This window comes from Rhinoraja longicauda, chromosome 6, assembly GCF_053455715.1.
Source record: "Rhinoraja longicauda isolate Sanriku21f chromosome 6, sRhiLon1.1, whole genome shotgun sequence".
NCBI classification, from domain to species: Eukaryota; Metazoa; Chordata; class Chondrichthyes; order Rajiformes; family Arhynchobatidae; genus Rhinoraja; species Rhinoraja longicauda.
Window position 1 is genome coordinate 3,726,762 of NC_135958.1, and position 24,692 is coordinate 3,751,453.

At 41.0% G+C, this 24,692-nt stretch overlaps 1 protein-coding gene across 2 annotated transcripts in view; it reads right to left on the reverse strand.

The window, feature by feature from the left end:
* slc12a4 (solute carrier family 12 member 4) overlaps nt 1-24,692 on the reverse strand; it is a 75,572-nt gene that overhangs the window by 23,944 nt on the left and 26,936 nt on the right. For both annotated transcript variants that reach the window (XM_078400370.1, XM_078400371.1), the window contains exons 3-13: nt 24,331-24,462; nt 23,013-23,159; nt 20,637-20,691; nt 20,063-20,193; nt 18,191-18,432; nt 14,282-14,490; nt 11,901-12,065; nt 7,957-8,055; nt 6,702-6,759; nt 3,392-3,566; nt 565-683 (exon numbers count right to left, since the gene is read on the reverse strand). In XM_078400370.1, the coding sequence (XP_078256496.1) occupies nt 565-683; nt 3,392-3,566; nt 6,702-6,759; nt 7,957-8,055; nt 11,901-12,065; nt 14,282-14,490; nt 18,191-18,432; nt 20,063-20,193; nt 20,637-20,691; nt 23,013-23,159; nt 24,331-24,462 (1,532 nt within the window). The remainder of the gene's footprint in view (nt 1-564; nt 684-3,391; nt 3,567-6,701; nt 6,760-7,956; nt 8,056-11,900; nt 12,066-14,281; nt 14,491-18,190; nt 18,433-20,062; nt 20,194-20,636; nt 20,692-23,012; nt 23,160-24,330; nt 24,463-24,692) is intronic.

Genomic DNA, 24,692 nt, shown 5'->3' on the forward strand with positions numbered 1-24,692 from the left:
TGATAATGCAAGTAGTTTTATTGAAATCGGTGTTATATTTTTAAAGTTACTCACATTTTAAAGTTTAAAAGGAGGGGAGGGGGAGTGCGGGGAGAAGGGAGAAGGGAGGGGGGGGGTTGAGGAGACAGGGGAGGGGGGGGGTGGGGGAGGACAGGGTGGTGCACCAATGCAGGAGAGGTTTGGGCCCAAGGGGTCCACTTGGTCTAGTATTAAATAAAATGCCAGATACAAGTGGCTCATATCTCCTCCCTGTATATATTTATGGTCAAAAATGGATATTCCTCCACTCCGCAACCTACCATCCCCCCCCCACTACTTTCTTCACAATCCACAACTCTTCAAACCTGCCTCCAGCCCTCTGCTCATATCTCTGACCTATTTAATAAAAAAAATATTAATGCATGTTTCCTTTTTTGGAAAATGACAGATCCAGAAAAGAATGAGATGGGGAAACAGAATGTTAAATGAAGGGATATACAAAAGGTGGAGAAATTAGTGAAACTGATGAAAAATAAAGATGAAATTACTGCTTAAGATATACAATTTACAACAAAATCCGCTTACATTGAAAGAATGGGAGCCACCATGTCAAGGGAAGCAATCAGAATTCCAAGTTCAGCGATGATGGCTGTTAAAAGTAGGGCCCAGGTTGGCTCTCCATTGACTTTTCCATTGCCAAATACCTGCAATATTGGGAAAAATGTAAATCTTATAATTCTAAAGCATAAGCATAAAGTTGCATTGGTAGTTCTGTTTCATTTAATGAGATCAGCATTGGAATTGTAAAATCAAAAGATAGATTGATGCTATTTGAGGCATGTGTGAAACTCCATCTTTAAGTTATAAATCATCCCTGCTCTCTTGATATTCAGATTATAGTTATTCTTAAAAAGCCTCATTTTTTTTATTGTTTCAAAAATTAATTTGCTGTGATATTGTTGATGGTTCAATGGTCCTTTATTGTCATGTGTTTGCAAATACAGTGATTTTTGTTTGCATACAGTTCAGTAACAATCCTACTATGCACAAGGCACAATCATTCTAAGTATAGTGATGGTAGAAGGGTGCTTCTGTGACTGGAGGCCGGTGTCCAGTGGGGTGCCGCAGGGATCGGTGTTGGGTCCCTTACTGTTTGTAATCTACATAAATGATCTGGATGTTAACGTACAGGGCATGATCAGCAAGTTTGCAGATGACACAAAGGTGGGGGGGGGTGGTGAATAGCGAGGAAGGGATCTGCAAGCTGCAGGAAGATATAGATGAGATGGTCAGATGGGCGGAGCAGTGGCAGGTGGAATTTAATCCTGAAAAGTGCGAGGTGATGCACTTTGGCAGAAATAACTTGGAGAGGGAGTACACCATGAATAGAAGGACCCTAGGGAAGACAGGGGTACAGAGGGACCTTGGAGTACAGGTACACAAGTCCTTGAAGGCAGCAGGACAGGTGGACAGGGTGGTCAAAAAGGCATATGGGTTACTGGCCTTCATTAGCCGGGGCATCGAATATAAAAGTAGGGGGGTAATGATGGAATTGTACAGAACACTGGTGAGGCAACAGCTGGAGTATTGTGTACAGTTCTGGTCACCACATTATACAAAGGATGTGATAGCTTTGGAGAGGGTGCAGAGGAGATTCACCAGGATGCTGCCAGGGATGAAGGGCCTCGGCTATGAGGAGAGACTGAGCAGACTGGGGTTGTTTTCCCTGGAGCAGAGAAGGCTGAGAGGGGACATGATCGAGGTGTACAAGATCATGAGGGGCATAGATAAGGTAGATGGCGGGGAACTTTTTCCACTGGTGGAAGGTTCAACAACGAGGGGACATAGATACAGGGTAAGGGGAGGGAGGTTTCGGGGGGATGTGAGAAAGAACTTTTTCACCCAGAGGGTAGTTGGAGTCTGGAACTCACTGTGGTGGAGGCGGGAACACTTACAACGTTTAAGAGGCATTTGGATGGGCACTTGAAATGCTACAACATTCAGGGCTACGGTCCAATTGCGGGAAAATGGGATTAAAATTAGACTGTGTTTGGTAACGGGCGGCGCGGACACGATGGGCCGAAGGGCCTCTTTCTGTGCTGTAGGACTCTATGACTCTATAAGACTGAGGGGGGAAACCAAATGATGGTGAAATGCTAAATCTAAAGTTAAAGCTTTCCCAAAAAACTCTTAGCAACTAGACTGCCATTTCTACCTATTAGCCCTAATGTCACCAGTTATCTGCTTTGAGGCATGGTTTATTTCCACAATTGCTAATCAGTCCATTAGCATTTCACTGCACATCGTGTATGTGTATGTGACAAATAAATTTGACTTGACTTGACTAAATGAATATACCCAAAACATCACCCATCCTTTTTCTCCACAGATGCTGCCTGACCTGTTGAGTTACTCCAGCACTTTGTGTCTAGCCTTGGTATAAACCAGCATCCTATATATAACTATATGCCCATGTACTACCACTTTTTTTGGTCCACTCTGCTGGTGGGGTATTATCTACAGTTATTGTGATAAAAGTGTCCGACATATTTTAAAGTATTGTAGCAACTAAAAAAATAAATTGGATCTCAGCAATTATAATAATAAAGCAGGTTAGAATTGAAATATCCTGCAATGCTGCTTTTCACAGACTTTTGTTCTTTGTGGAGGGAACTAATTAAACAATTACTGCATGAATTTGTCTGAAGGGTTCCGACCCAAAGCGTCACCTATTCCTTTTCTCCAGAGATGCTGCCTGTTCTGCTGAGTTACTCCAGCTTTGTGTCTATCTTCGGTAGAAACCAGCACCTGCAATTCCTTCCTACACCGACAGCATCTATTTGGTTGATTACACAGCTGAGTGCCACGCAGGTAATAATTGGAAAGTGAAATCAACTATTCTTCAATAACTTTATTTACCGCGTCAAAGGTTAATGTTATATGATTTAAAAAGCAATTATCCGTTTCTATACTGTTTAATTTGTAATTGTTTGGATGTATGTAGTGTAAGGTACAAACGAGGCAGCATGAATACAGGAAGCAACAGCAGAACAAAAATGAGTGGGATTGGAAAATAATGGTTAAATATTTTTTTGGAAGTGAGATATATTTAGAAGTTTTCATTCAGTTTAATTTGCAGGATCTCCTTCCAAAAAACAAATCTAGACGGTCACAGAAGGGAAGGGGTTTCATCTAAAGACCTTTATAATGTATAAGAAAATAACTGCAGGTGCTGGTACAAATCAAAGGTATTTATTCACAAAATGCTGGAGTAACTCAGCAGGTCAGGCAGCATCTCGGGAGAGAAGGAATGGGTGACGTTTCGGGTCGAAACCCTTCTTCAGACTGATGTCAGGGGGGCGGGACAAAGGAAGAATATAGGTGGAGGTAGGAAGATGCTTGTGCTACTCACCCTTAAGAAAGGGATGATGTTGTCTTTAGCTATTGCTTGCAACAACCGTGGAGCCCCAGTTAAACTCTGCAAACCAGCTCCGCAGGTCGAGAAAAACGATCCGATCACGATAACCCAGGGGGAAGGCCATGCTAGCGTTCCCACCACCAGATTGTTCCTCACTGCGTCACCATACCTGGACAGGAGAATGAAAGGTTAAGAGTCAAGTGTTTTATTGCCAAGAGTTTTATTGTCACGGGTCCTGAAATGGAACAATGAAATTCTTACTTATAAATGATGAGATGCAACAAAACCATAAAAAGTAAAACTACTCTTGGTGTAAAAAGTATGCATATTAGAAAATAAAATGATTGCATAAACAAATCTATTTCATAAAATTTGGCACAATTTATCGGATCACAATTTCCTCTTGTAGGTCAGGCTATTGTGTTGGAAAAGTAAAGATTTGCTTTGCATTTTTTGTTTCAATGCAGTATTACATTGTATGTTGATGAAAGTATTCTAGTAAAAATAATTAAGGGGTGATGTGATATCTGATGATACGAATAAACTGGTGCATCTCTTTAGCCGAAACAGGCTAAAGTATTATGAAATAAAGCAATAGGTTTAGGACTGGTCTTGATTCGACAGCGATTTACTTGGGAAAAAATGGTATAAAGATTGGAGAGCAAAAAAACAGCTTAAAAAATTAAACTATTTTTCTGTTAATTTTCAATAAGATTTCTAGGCAATATTAACAGTCGATATGTGATTAAGAATTTGATACCTAATTCAAGCTTAAATAAATATATGACCTTAAATGAGTCCAAAACAGGCTTCAGACCATACTATTTACAGAATGAGTTTAGTTTACATCTATTACAAGTACAACATCATATAATGTTTACAATATACTTCAATTGAAACATTTTAATGGTAAGGACCAAAGATATTTTGGTCAGCAAATCTTGGATTTCTACAACTCTACAATCTTGCTTGAAGTTATTGCAACTTTTATACATAAAAGCACTCTGTCTCTATAATTTAGTTAAATTGCTGGCCATAGATTGGTATTAAAAATTAAGTATTGTCATTGTTTTGATTTTAATTTTACTGCACTGATTTGTAAGATCTAAAAAGATTCTTAATTTTTGAGGACATCTAATTTTATCATCAAATATTTAAGTTCTCTTTCAATGCAACAATAAGAATATAATAACAAGATAGAATGGATACAAAGCAATTAATTCCTCTGCTGGAAGAATCTGGTGCAAGGGCCCATTTCAAAATTGTAGCTAAGACAGACACATAATCTTTGGGTCCAACCCATAGATCTAGTCAGGCCTGGCTGGAGCCAAAACCTCACCTATCCTTGTTCTCCAGAGACGCTACCTGACCCGCTGAGTTACTCCAGCACATTGTGTCTTTCTTAAGTAAACCAGCATCTGCAGTTCCTTGTTACTACTCAAAATTGTAGCTAGGTCAATAAAGAATAAAACCAGTTGTGCGAATTCTGGAACTCAATGCCTTGACAATTTGCGAATGCTTGTAAATCAAAAACAATATTGACACTTTGTCTTTTAATAACTGACAGTATCATTAGGCATGGGTTAAAGAGGTAAAGTATGGATCACCCATCGGCTAGTTAATTGGTCAAATAGATAAGGGACGTCTGATAGCCTCTATTCCCACTATTAACCAGGACCATTAATCTCAATTAAGGCCACAGCTGGAGATCTGGATCTCTACATGACAGTAATCTTAAGCAGAGGTCTTGCAGATTTGTGCCCAGAAACAAAAACACTCAATTTTTTTGAAAGGGGAAGAGGTCAGCAAAGCACACAGGCTTCCTGAAGTTTAAGTAGTTTGTTAGTATATCAGTTGTTATAACACAGAGCAGGTGGTTAAATCTGTAACATGGGCAGTAACACAGTTAAAGACAAAAATCTGCCATCATTATTTATGTGGAAATTATAAGTGGGATCAAAAACAATAAGCGGTGCATTGGTCATTTAAAATATGAGATTAGGCTCTAAAGGGCATAGATCTATTATAGGAGGAAACATTAAATGCTGTGTAGAAATGGTTCTTATGCCATTTAAATTCAAGCCTGCATGCTGTGTCCTAACCTGATGCCTGCAGGCAGCAAAAAAAATTGTAATTCAGGTGGTTCTTGGTCCTCCAAAATATTCCAAACGGAATTTAAACTGGGGGTGGTTGTAAATGTAATTGAACGCTCTATAATGCAAATCCAAACTTCTATCCTGAAGAGCACTAACAAAACAGTTGAAGATGGTTGGGCAAAGAACATTGCCTGAAGGGACATCTTTGCGACTGGTTTAGGTGGAGACGATTAACCTTCACAACCACAACCATCTTCCTTTATGCCAAACAGTCAGACGCCCATTAATTCTCAAGTGATTCAGTCCTATTAGGGTTTTAAAAATTTCACAGATGATTTGATGTTTGGAGCAGAGGCCGAGGGGAAACCTAACAGAAGTACATACAATTAACAGCGGTGCAGATAAAGTTGACAGTCAGAACGTTTTTCCCTCGGGTGGATGTGTCAAAGGCTAGGGGGCATAGGTTTAAAGTGAAAGGGGCAATGTTTAAAGGAGATGTACGGGGCAAGTTTCTGTTTACAGAAGATGGTGGATGCCTAGAATGCACTGCCAGGGGTAGAGGCAGATATGATGGAAGCATTTAAGAGGCTTTTATATAGGCACATAGGTATGTAGGTGGGGTATGTAAGGCAGGCAGATGATTAGTTTAGGTTGACATCATATTTAGCACAGATATTGTGGGCCAAAGGGCCTGTTTCCATGCTGCACTTTTCTATGTCTGTCATCATCTGATGTCAATCTCTCAAGACAGATCATGGTTGTGATGAGAGGATGAGCAAATGGAGAGAGCAAATGCAAATTGGGCATCAGTGAGCAGATTATTGGAAAGGCTGGATCCATGATTTTTTACAAAATATTTATGTGCAAATGCTGAAAACATCAGATTAAACACCGGACAAAATGTTGCATTATTGTAGCCTGCTTGGAAGGATTGAATACTGTGGGCCAGACTAACAAAGAGAATGTACAAAACATACACATTTCCCACACACACACACAGAGCAAAAATGTAATTATAACTTTGGCTTTAATTAACAATATCATTTTTAAACTTATGAAAGTTAATAATGCTTATTACACTTCAGAAAGGAAGATTAAAGCATAGATCATTTTACTGATTACTACACTAAGTGAAAAATAGACGTATAAAACATATTTTGAACAATCCTGTTTTGCAAGATTGCAAATTTCACAATGATGGAACTCACTTGTCACGAAGCACAACATCTTCAATGCAAGCTCCAAATAATACCACGCTACTCAAGTCTGATTTTCAGTCAGGTAAAATAACGTTCCATACATGTTCATCTTGTTCTTTGACTTACTCTGATTTTGAATAACACAGCACTTTTTCTTTGAAGGTGCACTAAATAAATTCTAGCACCAAACTTTACATAACGCAATGGTTCTGGTGAATATCACGGTGGTTCAAAACACATGCGAGACATTCTTGTTCCTTTTAATTCTAGGATATGGGTTTCTGACTATCATCTGAAAAATAGTTTGTATGATATGGCCATTTTGAAATTGCAGCTCAAAGTGACTCAGCCGGTAAAACTGCTGTCTCACAGCGCCAGAGACCGGGATTTGATTCCGATCTCGGATGCTGTATGTGTGGAGTTTGCAGGTCCTCCCTGTAATTGTGTGGGTCTCCTCCGGGTGCACCAGTTTCCTCCCACATCCCAAAGACATTTGGGTTTGTAGGTTAATTGGCCTCCACTTTGCCCCCCATTGTGTAGGGAGTAGATGCACAAGTGGGGGAATATAGAACTTGTGTGAACAGGTCGGCGTGGACTCGGTGAGCCGAAGCTCCTGTTTCCAAGCTGTATCGTTAAATTAATCAAAGCAGCTGACTTGAAATGAGAGTGTGGAATACACTCTCCAAGGTAAAAACGTAAAAGGGAATAATGAATTCCAAGTAAAATAGTTTACATTTTTTGAATGGCTTTTCAAAAATAATCAAGGCTGTCCCATTCATCTTTCTTCTAACTTGTCAATAAATCAGACAAGTGATAATTGAGGAAACAACTGAGAAAGGGTGGCACAGTGGTGCAGAGGTAGAGTTGCTGCCTTACAGCGCCAGGGACCCGGGTTCAATCCTGAATACGGGTGGTGTCTGCAAGGAGTTTGTACGTTCTCCCCATGACCTGCGTGAGTTTTCTCCGAGATCTTCAGTTTCCTCCCACACTCCAAAGAGGTACAGGTTTGTAGGTTAATTGGCTTGGTAAATGTAAATTGTTCCTAGAGTGTGTGGGATAGTGTTAATGCGCAGGGATCGCAGGTCAATGTGGACACGGTGGGCCAGAGGGCCTGTTTCCGCCCTCTCTCTAAACAAAATGGCAAACAAACTGTCTCTTACAACATGGGATCACGGCGACTACTTAACCACCTACTCAGATTTTAATCTCGGTGAAAAATGTAAAAGATACGACGAGTGTATTTTCAATGAAATGAAAAGGATACAAATCAATGAAGTTGTAGCAATGGCCATGATCGTGCCGACAGGAATAGACTTCTGTGCATCCTTCAGGTCTCCCGATCTATTGGAACCTGCCATGATACCTAGCAAATGACAACAGATGATGGATAGTAAAGTGCGGGAAAAAAAAAGTAACTCTGATTTTAAGTTTAAATATTATTTCCACTCTATTTTCTATTAAATTCTACAAAGTACTAGGTTGAATACAGCTGAAAAGATTATAAATTATGTTCAAGCAAATCTGAAGGTACAACCTTTTGGTGAGGATCTAAATTTTTTTTTAATTACTTTAAAGAAAAAATATGCAACCTGCCTAGTAGCATTATGACAATTGTATTTCAATCACATGTCAAATAAAAATATTCCACAGGTCTCAGGTACAGCTATCATTTGCAATGAAAACATATTTCTAAAATAATCTTTGTTTCCCATTATGTATTGCAAAGTGTCCTGCACTGAACTAAACACTGAAAATAACTCCCCCTGCCCGAGGCCATTTGTTGCCGGTCCTGGTCTTTTCTCACCTCCAGTTCTTAACCCCCCCCCCCACCCCCCACTTTCAGCTGACCGCGGGAGAAGACGGCAGGGGAAGAGAAAAATACATTGTGGCCTTCCATCACAGTGAGGAGGTGACTGGAGGAGACTCACTGTGATGGATGTTTCTTTTGTTTGGTGTTGGTTTATGATTGTATGTGTTATTGCTTATTTTTATTGGTCTTATTGTTGAACTGCGGTTAATTTTTCATTTCACTGCACATTTATGTGTATGTGACAAATAAATTGACTATTGACTATTGACTATTGATGAAGGTGACCCTCTGCGTTACTTCAGCACAAGGTGTTTATCTTTGGTATAAACCAGCATTTGCAGTTCTTTGTTTCGACTGAAAATAAATCACTGTTTTGTCAGGGTCTGTCACTTGAAACATTAGCTTTTTAACAATGCTGCCCAAAATGTTATTTTTCAGTGCTGCTAAGTTTTTGCTTCAACTGGAGCATGTGGAATGTGGTTGGAAATGGAATGGGATTTGGTGAAGAAGGAGAAAGAGGTATTGTTAGCTATTAGAAATAAACTGATGGTGCTAAATTGAGAAAATCATCATTAATTAAATAAAGCTGCAGATTAAATAAATCCGAGAGTGTGGTTGTATTAGCAGAGAATGTCACAGTACTCAGGAGATAACAACAAACCAAAATATCCAATAAATGTTTTAAAAATCAATAACGGACTTGGTGGGCCGAAAAGGCCTGTTTCCGGCTGTATATATATGATATGATATGATATGATTAATGCAAAAACAAAACAAAGTGAGGATTAGAAAGGGACTGTTAATTTAGACAAAGCGGGGCTCAAGCGCTCAAAAATGAGAGATTTTTAGGGTTTTCACAAACCCTCCATTGTTTAAAAAAAACTATCACAATAAACGATCTGAACATAGAACAGTACGCCTCAGGAACAGGCTGTTGATATGCAGAGAATGGAGGGATGTGGTTCGTGCAGGCAGAGGATCAGTTTATCTTGGCATCGTGTTCAGACAAGATAAACTAATCCCCTCTGCCTGCACATGATCAATATCCTTCCATTCCCTGCTTATTCATGTGCAAATCTAAAAGCCTCTTAAATGCTACTCATGTCTGGATCTCCTCTGTTACCCCCAGCAGTGCATTCTGGACACCCACCACTTTGTGTAAATAAACTTGCCCCGCACGTCTGTCTCACTTAATCTTTGCCGTGCTCATCTTAAAGCCATGGCCTCTAGTCTTTGACATTTCCACCCTGAGAAAAAGATTCCGATTATCTACTCGTGTTGGTAGTGTGTATATTTTTGTTACCTTTTATAATGTTTCAGTCTTTGGATTGAAGCTCTTTTATTCTTGTATTTCTTTAACATCAACTGACCAGATGATGTAGATACTAACATAACCAACTGCAGCCGTCTTTGCTAGCATTACATAAATGGATACAATTCTGGTGCCCTATGTTATTTTAATTTATGGTTTACTTCTTCCATTCCAAGCTTGGTATCATGGCTAAAATGTAGATGACTAAGCTAAAAGTCCCAACAACAGTGGGTGCTGTATTGTAATTGCCTGACAACGTATCAACAGTTCAGAAGGGAGAAAGGGAGTTACTACAGCACCCAGTGTCTATTTGTATCTCTAGATCAACTTATCCTTTCAGAGATACTCCTTTTGTCGCACAGCCCACTCACCTTTTCTATAACTTTAAACTAAACGCAATTTTTCTCCTCCCCAGTTTTGACCCAAGATTTTAACTCCCTTTTCCTTTCGACAGATGCTGCCCAACTCATTGAGTATTCCCAATATTTTATTACTTTTACTATCAGACTTGCAACAGTTTATTTTGATTGTTCTGATTTTATTGGTATAGACACAAGGGACTAAATAGCCTCCTTTAATGCTATAGATTTCTTAGATTACTTTGATTTCAATTAAGTCAACTCTTTGTTCATTGTGCCTTCGGCTGCACTTCAATAATGCATATGGGGTCTTAGTTATCGGATATAAAAATTTCTATATATAATGTAACTCTCACGACATGAAATAACAGAAATGAATGTTGAATGGCGGTGCAGGCTCGAAGGGCCGAATGGCCTACTCCTGCACCTATTTTCTATGTATCTATGTAAATGCATGTTGGCCTCATTGAAATTCAGAAAACGTTATGTGCAAAACATCCCTCTTGGTTGCTTCATAGAACATTAACGTTTGCAACAGAAACAAATTAGGTTATGAAAATATATACATCAGTTATCCCTTTATGTTATTGGTGCAAGTATTAAAGTAAATATTCCATTAGGTCACAGAAGTATTTTGATTAGGTCTAAATCAGAAGAGTTAGTTAGTGCAGACCTGGTTCAGAAATAGAACATAGCACCAAAGCGCATTCATTGAAAAATGTTAAATAAAAAGTAAAGGAATAATGAGTGAAACATAATGATAATTGCAAAAATAAATCTTCAGTCGTAATATTCAAATACCACTAATAACATACCTAAACAAACTGCTTTATTTACCCAAAAGCAATGTTCCTATTTTGATCCTCTACCTAGACCAAAGATTCACTAAACATTTTCCATGCATCAACCTGTACCTGTGTTTGACATCAGTAGCAAAAACTATTGGATTGATCCACCTCAAGTTCTGGAGGGAAGACCTTGAGTACTGTTGCTGAGATGCTTTCTAGTCCTCTAGCCATTCCATTGTCCAACGTTCTCAATCATATTGTGATGGGTCGTATGGGTCAAATTAGCCAAAAGTTGGTTCCTGTGCTGGTGCGGAATCTATTCTAAGTTGTCACAAGATCACAGGGCAGAGCAAAAAAAAAGGATACAGACTTTGCTCAAAGTCTCCTTGAAGAAAAGCAACACAGTGAGAACCTTTAAGATGAGAGGGGAAAGATTTAAAAGGAACCTGAGGGGTACCTATTTCCACACAGAGGGTGATGGGTGTATGGAATGAGTTGCTGGAGGAGGTAGTTGAGGCAGGTAGTATTACAACGTTTAAGAAACATTTGGACAGGCACATGGATAGGACAGGTTTAGGGGGATATGGGCCAAACGCTGGTAGGTGGGATTAGTGTAGATGGGACATGTTGGTTGGTGTGGTCAAGTCGGGTCGAAGGGCCTGCTTCAACACTATATGACTCTGGCCCATGATCTTCCAAGGAAAAACATTTGGGATTGTTTTGAAAACCTTAAGGCTGTGAATATATAAAAAGGGAAACCATACTCTTTTGAAATCTACCAACTGCATTCTCCTATGGACCATTTTTGGCATCAGTCGAAAAACTTCCATCAAGTTCGGACTGGACTTGGTCCCAGACATGAAACACACTGGTACTAATTTATCAAACAACTGCTTAAATTAATTACAAATCCTTTAAAGTGATTCAAGTATTACTCACCAGTTACTGAAGGAAAGAAGATCCCTACTAACATGGTAAAGGTAGTGGTGATGTCTGCAAAAACATACACGGCCACATTTTTCCTAGATCCAGCAGCCTCAACAGAGGGCAAAGAATGCTTTTCGAGCACCTCTCCTTTGGCCATGTAGTTGCTCCATAGATTTTCTATGTTAAAGTCAAAGATTACACAGTGAATGCAAGTGCCACAGATTAAAAGGAAATAAATCTCATTGGTGCTTCACCGCTCTAATGACCCAAGCTCGAGTCCGACCTTGGGTGCTACCTATCTGGTATGCGTACGTCCTTCCTATGTCTGACCACATGGGTTTCCATGGGTGCTCCGGGTTCCTTCCACGCTCCAAAGAAGTGAGGGTTGCAATACCAACTGACCACTGTAATTTGCCCCTTTGTACAGGGTGACAAAATGTTACCAGTTTTGGGAAACTAGTAAAAATTAATTACAAGGAAAATATGGTGGAATGGGATTGGTCTGAGCACAGGTATTGACTTGATTGGCTGAAATGCCCTCCATCAATACCATGAGGACACAAGAATTCTTGTGAACCTCCTCTGGAGCCTCTTCAATGGCAGCACATCCCTCAATGGGGCTCAAAGTTGCTAAAAAAACTCCAAATATTCTAATGCGTATGTGGACAAATTAAATCGTCATAAACAGGCCTGCAAGTGTAAATCAGAACCTTGAAGGCTGTGACATACCAGTCAGTGCCTCAAGAACAGAGGCACAGCAATAAAACATTTCGGGAAGTTTATCCTGAAAGTAGCATTGCCTTGCCGAGACAATGCTACATTTAGCATTGAGCAAAACCTCTCAATAAATAAGGCTGTCCCTTACATATATATTCTTTGAGTAAGCAACAAATCATTCCACTTTTAATCATGTAACACCATCATTTATTGAAAGAACAAAATTCCAATGTTAACAGTTGAATTTCTATATGTTAGTATATTAAAATTCAAGGAGGAAGCATGTGACCAGAAAGGGGACATTTAAAAAAATTGGTCCAGGTTTGTGTCAGTTCAACTTATCTTATCGAAACGTATAAGATTATTAAGAGGTTGGACACATTAGCGGCAGGAAACATGTTCCCAATGTTGGGGAGTCCAGAACCAGGGGCCACAGTTTAAGAATAAGGGGTAGGCCATTTAGAACTGAGATGAAGAAAAACTTTTTCAGTCAGAGAGTTGTGAATCTGTGGAATTCTCTGCCTCGAAGGCAGTGGGGGCCAATTCTCTGAATGCATTCAAGAGAGAGCTAGATAGAGCTCTTAAGGATAGCGGAGTCAGGGGGTATGGGGAGAAGGCAGGAATGGGGTACTGATTAAGAATGATCAGCCATGATCACATTGAATGGCGGTGCTGGCTCGAAGGGCCGAATGGCCTCCTCCTGCATCTATTGTCTATTGTCTTATCTAAACTGGATTAACCTTAATTGCAATATCACCCGAAAATCATGTATAAAATCATGAGAGGAATAGATCGGGTAGATGCACAGAATCTTTTGCACAGAGTATGGGAATTGAGGACCAGAGGACGTAAGTTCAAGGTGAAGGGGAAAAGATTTAATAGCAATCTGAGGGGTAACGTTTTCACACAAAGGGTGGTGGGTGTATGGAACAAGCTGTCAGAGGAGGTAGTTGAGGCTGGGACTATTCCAACATTTAAGAAACAGTTACACAGGTACATGGATAGAACAAGTTTGGACGGATGTGGACCAAACGCAGGCAGCTGGGACCAGTGTAGCTGGGACATGTTGGCTGGTGTGGGCAAGTTGGGCTGAAGGGCCTGTTTCCACACTGTATCACTCTATGACTCTATAACCTCTGCAAAATTAGTGCACCACAGCTCTCGGCAAATGATATATATTGTAAATTATGCAAATATGTGCAGTTTTTAAACATACTTTCTCCTTGCATCTAGGTACATGTGACAATAATAAACCAACACCAATGATATAATTAAGCCTATAACATATAAACGCATGCTGTGTATCTGATTAACCCAAATTAGGACACAGCGCAAAATAAAAGATGTTCATTTGAATGGCAGGAGGTCCTTCACAAGATTCACAAGATGGGTTCTGTTTACTCCAGTTATTTATTGGCGTTTTTTTACTCTAACCACTCTTTGATGGGGTTTATTCTAACTTACTAAGAATCATTTATGAACTATGATGTTACTAAATTAACAGAAGCATTGAACAATATCATTTTAAAAAGAGTACATTAATAGATATGATTAATCAGACCACTAAAAGTTTAACTCAGAAAGTACTGAACGACATTCTGTACCTTTTCAAACACAAATAAATAATTCCTTTTTACATAAATGTTATAGAATGTTCCAGTCAAATTTGTACAAACCTTTTATTATGCCACTGGCCACTCCAGGAATTCCTTGGATCTCTGTGACGTTATTTCGAACAAAATATTCATCACAACTATCTGTCAGATTTTTAGTGCAGAATATATCCCACAGTTTGGTGGTCACTACAGTGTTGTTTTCTACTGTAGTTTTGGCACAAACATCAAACAGATTTCTTGAGAGAGTTCGATTTCCCAACATGCAAATTCTAATGGAAAATAAAAGGATGTTCTATAACTCTAACCTTCATTAAACAGTCTTTGATTGTTACACACATTGTTACTGCATAATTGTAACAAATATTTCAAATTTATCCTCACTCTAGTTCCAACAATATTATTATAGAAAGGGCGGCACCATGGCGCAGCGGTAGAGTTGCTGCCTTACGGCGCCAGAGACCTGGGTTCGATCGGTCCAGACTTGTGAACTGATAACTGTGAACTGACACTGAAGTGCTTGTATGTACGGGGTTTGTACGTTCTCCCTGTGACCTGCGTGGGTTTTCTCCGGGAACTCCGGTTTCCTCCCACACTTTAAAGACATCCAGGTTTGTAGGTTAATTGGATTGGTATTGTTGTAAATTGTCCCTAGTGTGCGTAGGATAGTGTTAGTGTGCGTGGATCGCTGGTCGGCACGGACCAGATGGGCCGAGGGGCCTTGTTCCACGCTGTATTTCTGAACTAAACAAAACTAAAACTGAACTAAAGGAAGTCCTTGAACCCACTGAACCTCTCCAAATCAACTGTTCAATTAAGTGGACTTTTAGTCTTCGCCTCAGGGTACTGATCTAACTTCCCTTTGAAGGTGATCATCAAATTGGCTTCCACCAATATTTTCGGCAATGCAATCCAGTCACAATTTATTCTGCTATTTCATGTTCTTTATCCCCTCCCATTTTTGTCCATTATCCAAAATTCCTTTTACTCCATTAATAGCATTCATTATTTTGAATAACTTTGAAACATCCTTCCACAAAGCAATATTTTAACTTAAATTCTGGATGATGAATAACTGATTTAATGACACCCACATAATGGATAGGATGATTATCATCACCGGCCAAATATAAAATAAAGAAGCACCTCCTGTCTCAATCCTCATCCAAATGTATACAGCTAAATCCTGTACACATTCCAAATTCTCACCACTTGGAGTCATACAACGTGGAAACTGGCCTTTCGGCACAGCTTGCCCTCGCCAACCAACATGCCCCTCTACACTTGTCCCACCTGCCTACATTTGGCCCATATCCCTCTAAACCTATCCTACTCATGTATCTGTGTAAGTGCTTCTTGCGATAGATAGTTCTTGTCTCAACTACCTCCGTCAACAGCTCGCTCCATACACCCACCACCCTTTGTGTAAAAATGTTACCCTTCAGGTTCCTATTCTCCACCCCCACCCTCCCTCGTCACTCTTGGATAAATTATTTTACCTCCTGTCATCTTTGGTTCTTTCGCACATCCAGATTTGATGGAAAGTGCATAATTATCGCCTGTATCTCCAAATCATTGCTGTTATTCAGTTCTGGAACGAAGACTGTTTATTAAAACTACCACCCTGACCGCAAATGCTGTCTGTGTGGAGTTTACACATTTTTCCGATGGCCTACTACCCTCACTAGAACTTTTTATCTCAAACTGCCGGCGTGACATCAGCCGCCTCAAATTTTCCACTCCCCTGACTAACTCCAACCTCTCCCCTCCTGAACGTGCAGCCCTCCACTCACTCCGCAACAACCCGGACTTAATAATTAAACCCGCTGACAAGGGTGGGGCTGTGGTAGTCTGGCGTGCTGACCTCTACCGCACCGAGGCCAGACAACTATCAGACACCTCTTCCTACCTATCCCTGGACCATGACCCCACCGATAAACACCAGACCTTCATCAGCAGCACCATCACCGACCTCACCAACTCCGGCGATCTACCCCTCAGTGCCTCCAATCTCATAGTTCCCCAGCCCCGCACGGCCCAATTCTACCTCCTACCCAAAATCCACAAACACAACTGTCCCGGCAGACCCATTGTCTCTGCCTGCTCATGCCCCACCGAACTTATCTCTACCTACCTCGACTCCATCCTATCCCCCCTGGTTAAATCCCTCCCCACCTACGTCCAAGACACCTCACACGCTCTCCATCTCCTGGATAACTTCCGGTTCCCAGGCCCCCACTCCCTCATTTTCACCATGGATGTCCAGTCACTCTACACTTCCATCCCCCACAAGGATGGTCTCGAAGCCCTCCATTTCTTCCTCGACCGTAGAACCAGCCAATCCCCATCGACCAACACTCTCCTCCGCCTAGCAGAGCTGGTTCTTACCCTCAACAACTTCTCCTTTGACTCCTCCCACTTCCTCCAAACCAGAGGCGTAGCTATGGGCACTCGCATGGGCCCTAGCTACGCCTGCCTCTTTGTCGGGTACGTCGAACAATCCCTGTTCCAGACGTACACTGGCCCCATCCCCGAACTCTACCTCCGCTACATCGACGACTGCATTGGTGCTACCTCTTGCACCCATGCAGAACTCACTGACTTCATACACTTCACCTCCAATTTCCATCCTGCCCTTAAATATACCTGGACTATCTCTGACATCTCCCTCCCGTTTCTGGACCTCACCATCTCCATCACAGGAGAAAAACTAGTGACGGACATTTACTACAAGCCCACCGACTCGCACAGCTATCTGGACTACACTTCTTCCCACCCGGTCCCCTGCAAAAAGTCTATCCCCTACTCCCAATTCCTCCGTCTACGCCGCATCTGCGCCCGGGATGAGGTGTTTCAGACTAGGGCTTCCGAGATGTCCTCATTTTTCAGAAAACGGGGCTTCCCCTCCTCCATTATAGATGAGGCTCTCACTAGGGTCTCTTCTACATCCCGCAGCTCCGCTCTTGCTCCCCCTCCCCCCACTCGCAACAAGGACAGGATCCCCCTCGTTCTCACCTTCCACCCCACCAGCCAGCGGATCCAACATATCATCCACCAACATTTCCGTCACCTACAACAGGACCCCACCACTGGCCATATCTTCCCATCCCCTCCCCTCTGCGTTCCGCAGAGACCGTTCCCTCCGCAACTCCCTGGTCCACTCGTCCCTTCCTACCCAAACCACCCTAACCCCGGGCACTTTCCCTTGCAACCGCACAAGATGCAACACCTGTCCCTTTACCTCCCCCCTCAACTCCATCAAAGGACCCAAACAGTCTTTCCAGGTGAGACAGAGGTTCACCTGCACCTCCTCCAACCTCATCTACTGCATCCGCTGCTCTAGATGTCAACTTATTTATATCGGCGAAACCAAGCGCAGGCTCGGCGATCGCTTCGCTGAACACCTGCGCTCGGTCCGCATTAACGCAACTGATCTCCCGGTGGCCCAGCACTTTAACTCCCCCTCCCATTCCCAGTCTGACCTCTCTGTCATGGGCCTCTTCCAGTGCCATAGTGAGGCCCGCCGGAAATTGGAGGAGCAGCACCTCATATTTCGCCTGGGCAGTTTGCGGCCCGGTGGTATGAACGTCGACTTCTCCAACTTCAGATAGCTCCTCTGTCCCTCCCTTCCCCTCCTCCTTCCCAGATCTCCCTCTATCTTCCTGTCTCCATCTATATCCTTCCTTTGTCCCACCCCCGACATCAGTCTGAAGAAGGGTCTCGACCCGAAACGTCACCCATTCCTTCTCTCCCGAGATGCTGCCTGACCTGCTGAGTTACTCCAGCATTTTGTGAATAAATCGATTTGTACCAGCATCTGCAGTTATTTTCTTATATTTCCGATGTCCACATGAATTTCTGCTGGATGCAGAATTAAACGTGGTTTTTTTTGTCCACAATTTCACAGTAATTTTGTTAGTTCAACTACCTTTCTGACCAAGCAGTGGTTGCGAAACACTATTTTTTACTTACTTAAATTCTGGAGGATAAATAGCTGATTTAATGACACCCACATAAATGGACAGGATGGATATGATCACGCAGGCCAAAAATAAAGAAGCAAATTTATTAACATATTTAACGCCAATGAAAACGACCAGGCACATGAAAATGAGGAAAACTGTCCCATAGATTCTCATATTATTAAGCATAGGTGTGCTTTCTTCATGCGGTTCAACAGGCTTAAATATAGCTGCTTTGGGCGCAATGTAGGCCTGCAAAATAAAATGAACCAGTGGAATTAAGACAAACAGCGGCAAAAATGCAACAAAAACAAGAGAAAAGTAATTGCAAAATAAACTGAGCATTTAAACGCTACGAGAAGGCAGGGGATTGAATCTTCCACCTTTTACCATTTAAATTTATGGCCCATTTAAAAAAAACCCCAATGGGGAACGTATCTTTCACAAAGCCATAAGACTTTCCTTTCTGTGCCAAGTGTAGATTCGCCAACCACGGCAAAGGAAGATACACCATGAGATATTTCCTACGTTTCTGCAGAGGGCGGCACAGTGGCACAGCCGCTGCCAAACAGTGCCAAAGACCCGGGTTCAATCCTGACCTCAGGAGCTGTCTGTGAGGAGTTTGCATTTGCACTTTCTCCCTGTAACCATGTGGATTTTCTTCGGGTTCTCCGGTTCCTCCCACATCCAACATGTCCAGGGTTGTAGGTTAATTGGCCTCTGTAAACTGCCCCTGGTGTACAGGGAGTGAATGCAGAAGCAGGGTAGTGACAACAAGTGATCAACGTTCCGTGTGGACTCGGTGGGCTGAAGGGCCTGTTTCTATGCTGTATCTCTAATTTAAATTAAGTTAAACAAGGAATTTAAAAAAATCTAATAGTGCACAAGGATAAATAATGATTGCTCTAACCCCATGCCTTATAATGGTCGTCAGAAAAGAGCAGGTGAACAATGCATGTCGGCATTATAGTATTTATTTTTGATTCCAGGGCACAACAGTCTATTTGCGCAAACAAAATTATCTTGACATAGTGAAACTCAATTAAATGTAATCTAACATTTTTTTGAAAACTGCTGGAGGAGCTCATCCAAAATTCAGACAAATTCCCTCAAACAGACATCATGACGTAGAAATCAGAAGCAAAATCCTGGATTTTCTCCTCATCACGAATAGCTGTAGCAGCATGGTAGACCTTCCCAAGATGTTATCTCCACTGCCACCACTATCAAACAGTTCTACGTGCCAGAGATTCCACACTATCTGCAACCTAACAAACCTGTGCTCATGGGAGCTACTGGGACTTGAAATCCCGTGGCCACAAGACACAGTGCTACTACTTCTTAGGCAGTCCCTCTGCATCAAAGTCGATCTACTTCCACCCTGGGTACTGTGGGTTCCGAGGTGGCTAATGAGGGAAACACAGAGTCTTTCATGGATGAGGCAGAGATGTAGTTAACATTTCAGGCCAATAATCTTTCACCAGTAATGATGAAAAGTCATTTTCTGTATTCATTAGCTGAGCTTCTCTCTCCTTGCATTCTTTGATCTGCTGGATACACATCACCTTTTCAATTTCAAATTAGGCATTTACATTTATTCTGCATTTCTAAGACACTATACCAACCAAGCCAGCATAATAAACTGTTTTTTTATTGCATCTACACTACAATGATTAAAACTGGACTGATTTATAAAGCAAATTATACAAGTAAAATAGGACGTACAAGTAGAATCATTCAACCTTGATTTTTCCAAGATAGACTGGGATGGTATTATGAAATATTATGCATTCTCATTTCATGAAGCAATACTTTTGGTTTCTTAGTACATGAAACTTGAAATAGTTATTGGAGTTTACAAACCTTTCGCTAAACGACTTACCAGCAGGATTTCTATGGCACCAAGTATGTACATGGCTCCTGCAAAAGTTGTTCCAAGGTAGAAACACAGACCCACAGCACCTCCAAACTCAGGGCCGAGTGACCGAGAAATCATGAAGTAAGAGCCCCCAGCTGCAAGAGAAACACGTGAAGAGAAACATGAAGGGAAAACAAAGTTATATCAGATCAGGCCAAGGGGAAATAGATAGATTTTGGTTGTAGAAGAAGGTTCTTGACCCGAAACGTCACCCATTCTTTCTCTCCTTAGATAGACTTTGGATTGGACCAATGCAGCAGTGGCAAAGAATACCACTGTTGCCTTTTTTACTTTTTGATCAGATAAAACTCAAATAACTATTCCAGGAGACAGAGTGGAACCCTGAGTTTTGAAATATACATGCTCAATACTGTTAAGTGATAAATATTAAAATTGATGATGTGGAAACAATAAATCCCAGTGAATCCATACAGAATGTGACTTAAAGAGCAACAAAACATCAACACAACTAAACAAAATAAAACCTCAGAACTTAAAATATGTACTTGGTTCCCAAGTTTCAAAACGAAATTGTTACCTGGTACAACTCCATTTGTTGCTATGGCACTCATCGATATGGCTGTTAACATCGTCTGAAAAATACAAAATCTTTTAAGGCTTATTGAACAATTTTTTCCAAATTAAAAATTGAAGCAATCTGAAATTTCAAAATACTCTACACAAAATTCATTTTCTCAAAATGCCCAAGTAGCACACTGCTTAAGCAAACAAAGAAACATAGAAAATAGCTGCAGGAGTAAGCCATTCGGCCCTTCGAAACCTCACTACAATAATAACCAGCAGGGTCATCAATATGAAACACCAACTTAGTCTCTCCACAAATGGCCAGTTAGGTATTTTTCTCAATTTCTGTTTTCATTTCATATTTTCATAACTAACTAGACCAAGTGGACCAGTTGGGCCCAAACCTCTCCTACATTGGTGCAGCACCCTCTCCCCCCCCCCCCCCAGCCCCTATTCCCCTCCTCCCCTTCCCCCCCACCCTCTCTCCCCTCCCCCACATCCCCTCCCCCCCACTCCATTCTCCTCAACCCCCTTTATCCTCCCTCCCCCCTCCCTAGGAGAGAGATTTAAACTTAAAAATGTGAATAACTTTAAAAATATAACACCGATTTCAATAAAACTACTTGCATTACCATTAAAGCGATGACGGTGAGTAAGGTGGGCCTAAAATTGTCAAGCTATCATGTACCGTTTTGGCTGTAGTTCGATCACAAATAAACGAATAAACGAGAGTTATAGTATACAGATGGCATTTTATTTTTGTGTAACCAATTTCTTGTTTTACCTGGAGAGGGCAGCAAATAGCAGTAATTACCAGGTTAAAGAAAATCTGAATCTTATCTCTTAAAAAAAGTAGGAATCAACGTCAGGGAATTTAATGCCTTGATATTGAGCACAAATGTCTTGTAGACAGTCATGACAGTTAAAATAGCAGACCAGGTGACTGTTCAGAAGAGCAGAGACCAATACACTGAACAACTTCATATCTTCAAATCACATTCTTTAAGCCTAATGCAGCAGATAGCAAAAATTTAAATTAAAACAGTAAATGTTGGAAATGCTCAGAGGATAAGGTAGTTCAGGTAGAGTGAGAAATAGTTCATTTTTGATGTCAATGGCCATTCAGAATAAATTCTGCTTCTATAAATAGTATTCAGATTACAAGGAATGCCCACTGGAACAATTCCAGTACCTGACCCAGTGGAGTGTTTGCAAGAAGATGGCATTACTACCAACATCAGCTGCTTGTGATGTATTTCAGCACTGCCACTTTAAACTCCACAAAATGTGGAGAGTGCAGGAATCCTTTCATCTGTAGCGAAGTGGTGAAGCATCAAAATCTGATGCTCTTTTAATTGCATTTTGAAGGTCCAGCATTTTGCATAACTAAATCAAATTTCCTTAATCCAAAACGTAAATTAGGAAATAGGAATTATATTTAATTGTGCAAATGGAGATTGCCTAAAATGCAGCTTCAACAAGCTGCTGTAAGAGATGGGCAATGCAGATTCGCCTTTGGCATCTGTATTCTCCTTTGCATGCTGCATAATGTACTATCTTGGACTAACATGTAGTCCAGGTGGATGGATGCTGGTTTGGATGGAGGTTCGATGGAGGTGTGGTGAGGGATAATGGAGACTAATGTAATTGATATGGTGGAAGTGGATTGAGTGAAGTGGCACCGTTCCATTAAAATCTAGTTGTCTCAACAGTGACCAGTAATGATTGCTCCTCGAATAGCTCATTCCAATTTCCCCATTTGGTGTGTAAATGTCTAGAAATTCGACCATACACATAAACATTGTGAATACCCTGATATTAAAGTTAACTAGACGATTAACCCCATTCATTCAGTGCACAGAATCTACCCTAAACTAAGGAATTACTTCAGATGACCTTGCACCTTATTTTCTACTAAGCCTTTGAATTGCCATCAAGATCTAAAGCTGTTTTGGGAATACAACACTTGCATATTAAGTACAACTTTAGAGAGACTACAGACTTTCAGCGATTGTTTTAAAATGGAGAGTAAATTTCCAATTTCCTCTGCCAGAATTATTCTAGCTGAGAAAGTTACAGATAAGCAAATGTCCTGTTACCCTTTCGACTTTATTTTATTGTTTTAGGATTGCCATTTGTCCTTTGACAAGAGAACAGAATCTGACTAGTAAACTGCAGTGAGTGTCAGCTACGCATGCTCAGTTTCAACCTTCTTTGAAGCACAGAATTATTATAACGCATGACGAGGGCTTTAAACATTTTAAGCACTACCTATCCTTATCCCATTCCGTCTTCTTGAGGCTTTGCAATTTATCTTTGTCACTGAGAAAGTTTCAAACGGCACATTTAACAATAAATAATACAAAATGGATGACAAGTTGGTACTTACACAGCAGCAACACATGAACACTATACAAAAGGATTGCAAGACCCCTCCAATTCCGACGAGCCATGTCAAACGCAAAAATAGAATAACTCCAAAGATATTCTGCAGACAGGGTAAGTACACTCCCATGAGAGTTCCCATACTGGGAGACTAAGGAGAAAGGGGAAAAAAAGCTACTTCAGTTTTCTTCATTTCTGTGTAACAAAGTCATAGTACAGTGGAAGCAGGCCCTTTGCCCACCATGTTCCCACCATTCCCTGAACAACTAATTTGCACAAATCGCATATTATTTAGATTTTAGATTTAGAGATACAGCGCGGAAACAGGCCCTTCGGCCCACCGAGTCCGCGCCGCCCAGCGATCCCCGCACATTAACACTATCTACACACACTAGGGACAATTTTTTTAAATTTTTTACATTCACCCAGTCAATTAACCTACATACCTGTACGTCTTTGGAGTGTGGGAGGAAACCGAAGATCTCGGAGAAAACCCACGCAGGTCACGGGGAGAACGTACAAACTCCGTACAGACGGCGCCCGTAGTCAGGATCGAACCCGAGTCTCCGGCGCTGCATTCGCTGTAAGGCAGCAACTCTACCGCTGCGCCACCGTGCCGCCCTCTCCAAGTTTCCAGTATGTTTACCAGATTTGACCAATCGCCACACATTGGGGTCAATTTACAACAACCAATTAACCTACCAAAATGCGGGGAAACCGATGCGATCACAGGGAGAACGTGTTAACTTCACACCACACAGGTCAGCATTGAATCTGGTCAAGAGTTGCGAGGCTGCTCAGTTATTTATTGGTCCATTTAATAACATCCATGCATGTTAAAGAACAATTATTACAAGATTTGCACTTATACAGGATCTTTCACAACCCAAGGTTGGCCCAAAACACTTCAGAACCAATGAAATATTTCTGAAATTTAGTAAGCATTGCAACAATTTTTCAGTACACTAATATAAAAGCAAATCTATTTATATTTTGTACTTGCTTTTAGAATTGTTTAGCAGACTAGACATAAACATCAATATCTAGTTGTACTGAGAACAAGAAAACACAACTAGTTGTACAGTCAACATGATCACAGGAAGAACACTTTTACTATCATAGTAAATTTTGAGCAACTACAGCATTTTACACTAGCATCTGAATTATGCGGAAAAACATTTTAAATCAATTTTGGTGTTCTGTTTGTGACACAACAATCAATCTTTTCATTCATGGATTAAAGGTCAAAGATTAGACGCAATATACTCAAACACACTGCATAAAGATTACTGTAAAATAACGATTAGTAGAGGTATAATTACCTTTGGCGGTTTTTTCTTGGATACATCTGCACTTTCTGCTTCTTCATGTTCCTTTGCTCCCTGAGTAATGTTTGTGTAATTAGCCAATCTGCTGAGCAGTGAAGATACCTTCGGTCGAATGTCCAATTCCTCCTGAAAGAGAAATAGGGAAAATATGCATCATTGCTATGACATAAAGCAATAATTACTCAGCTTATGAATGTTCAATTTGAGGACTTTTGCTCTAATGCTCTTTGAGGGCACAGGTCGATTGACTTCATGGGCCAAATGGTTTCCTTCAACTTAATGAGATTTTCAAAGCCATTTTTCTCTATAAAGAATAGTGTCAATCTCTGTGCATAGCCGTACACTGTACAGAATGG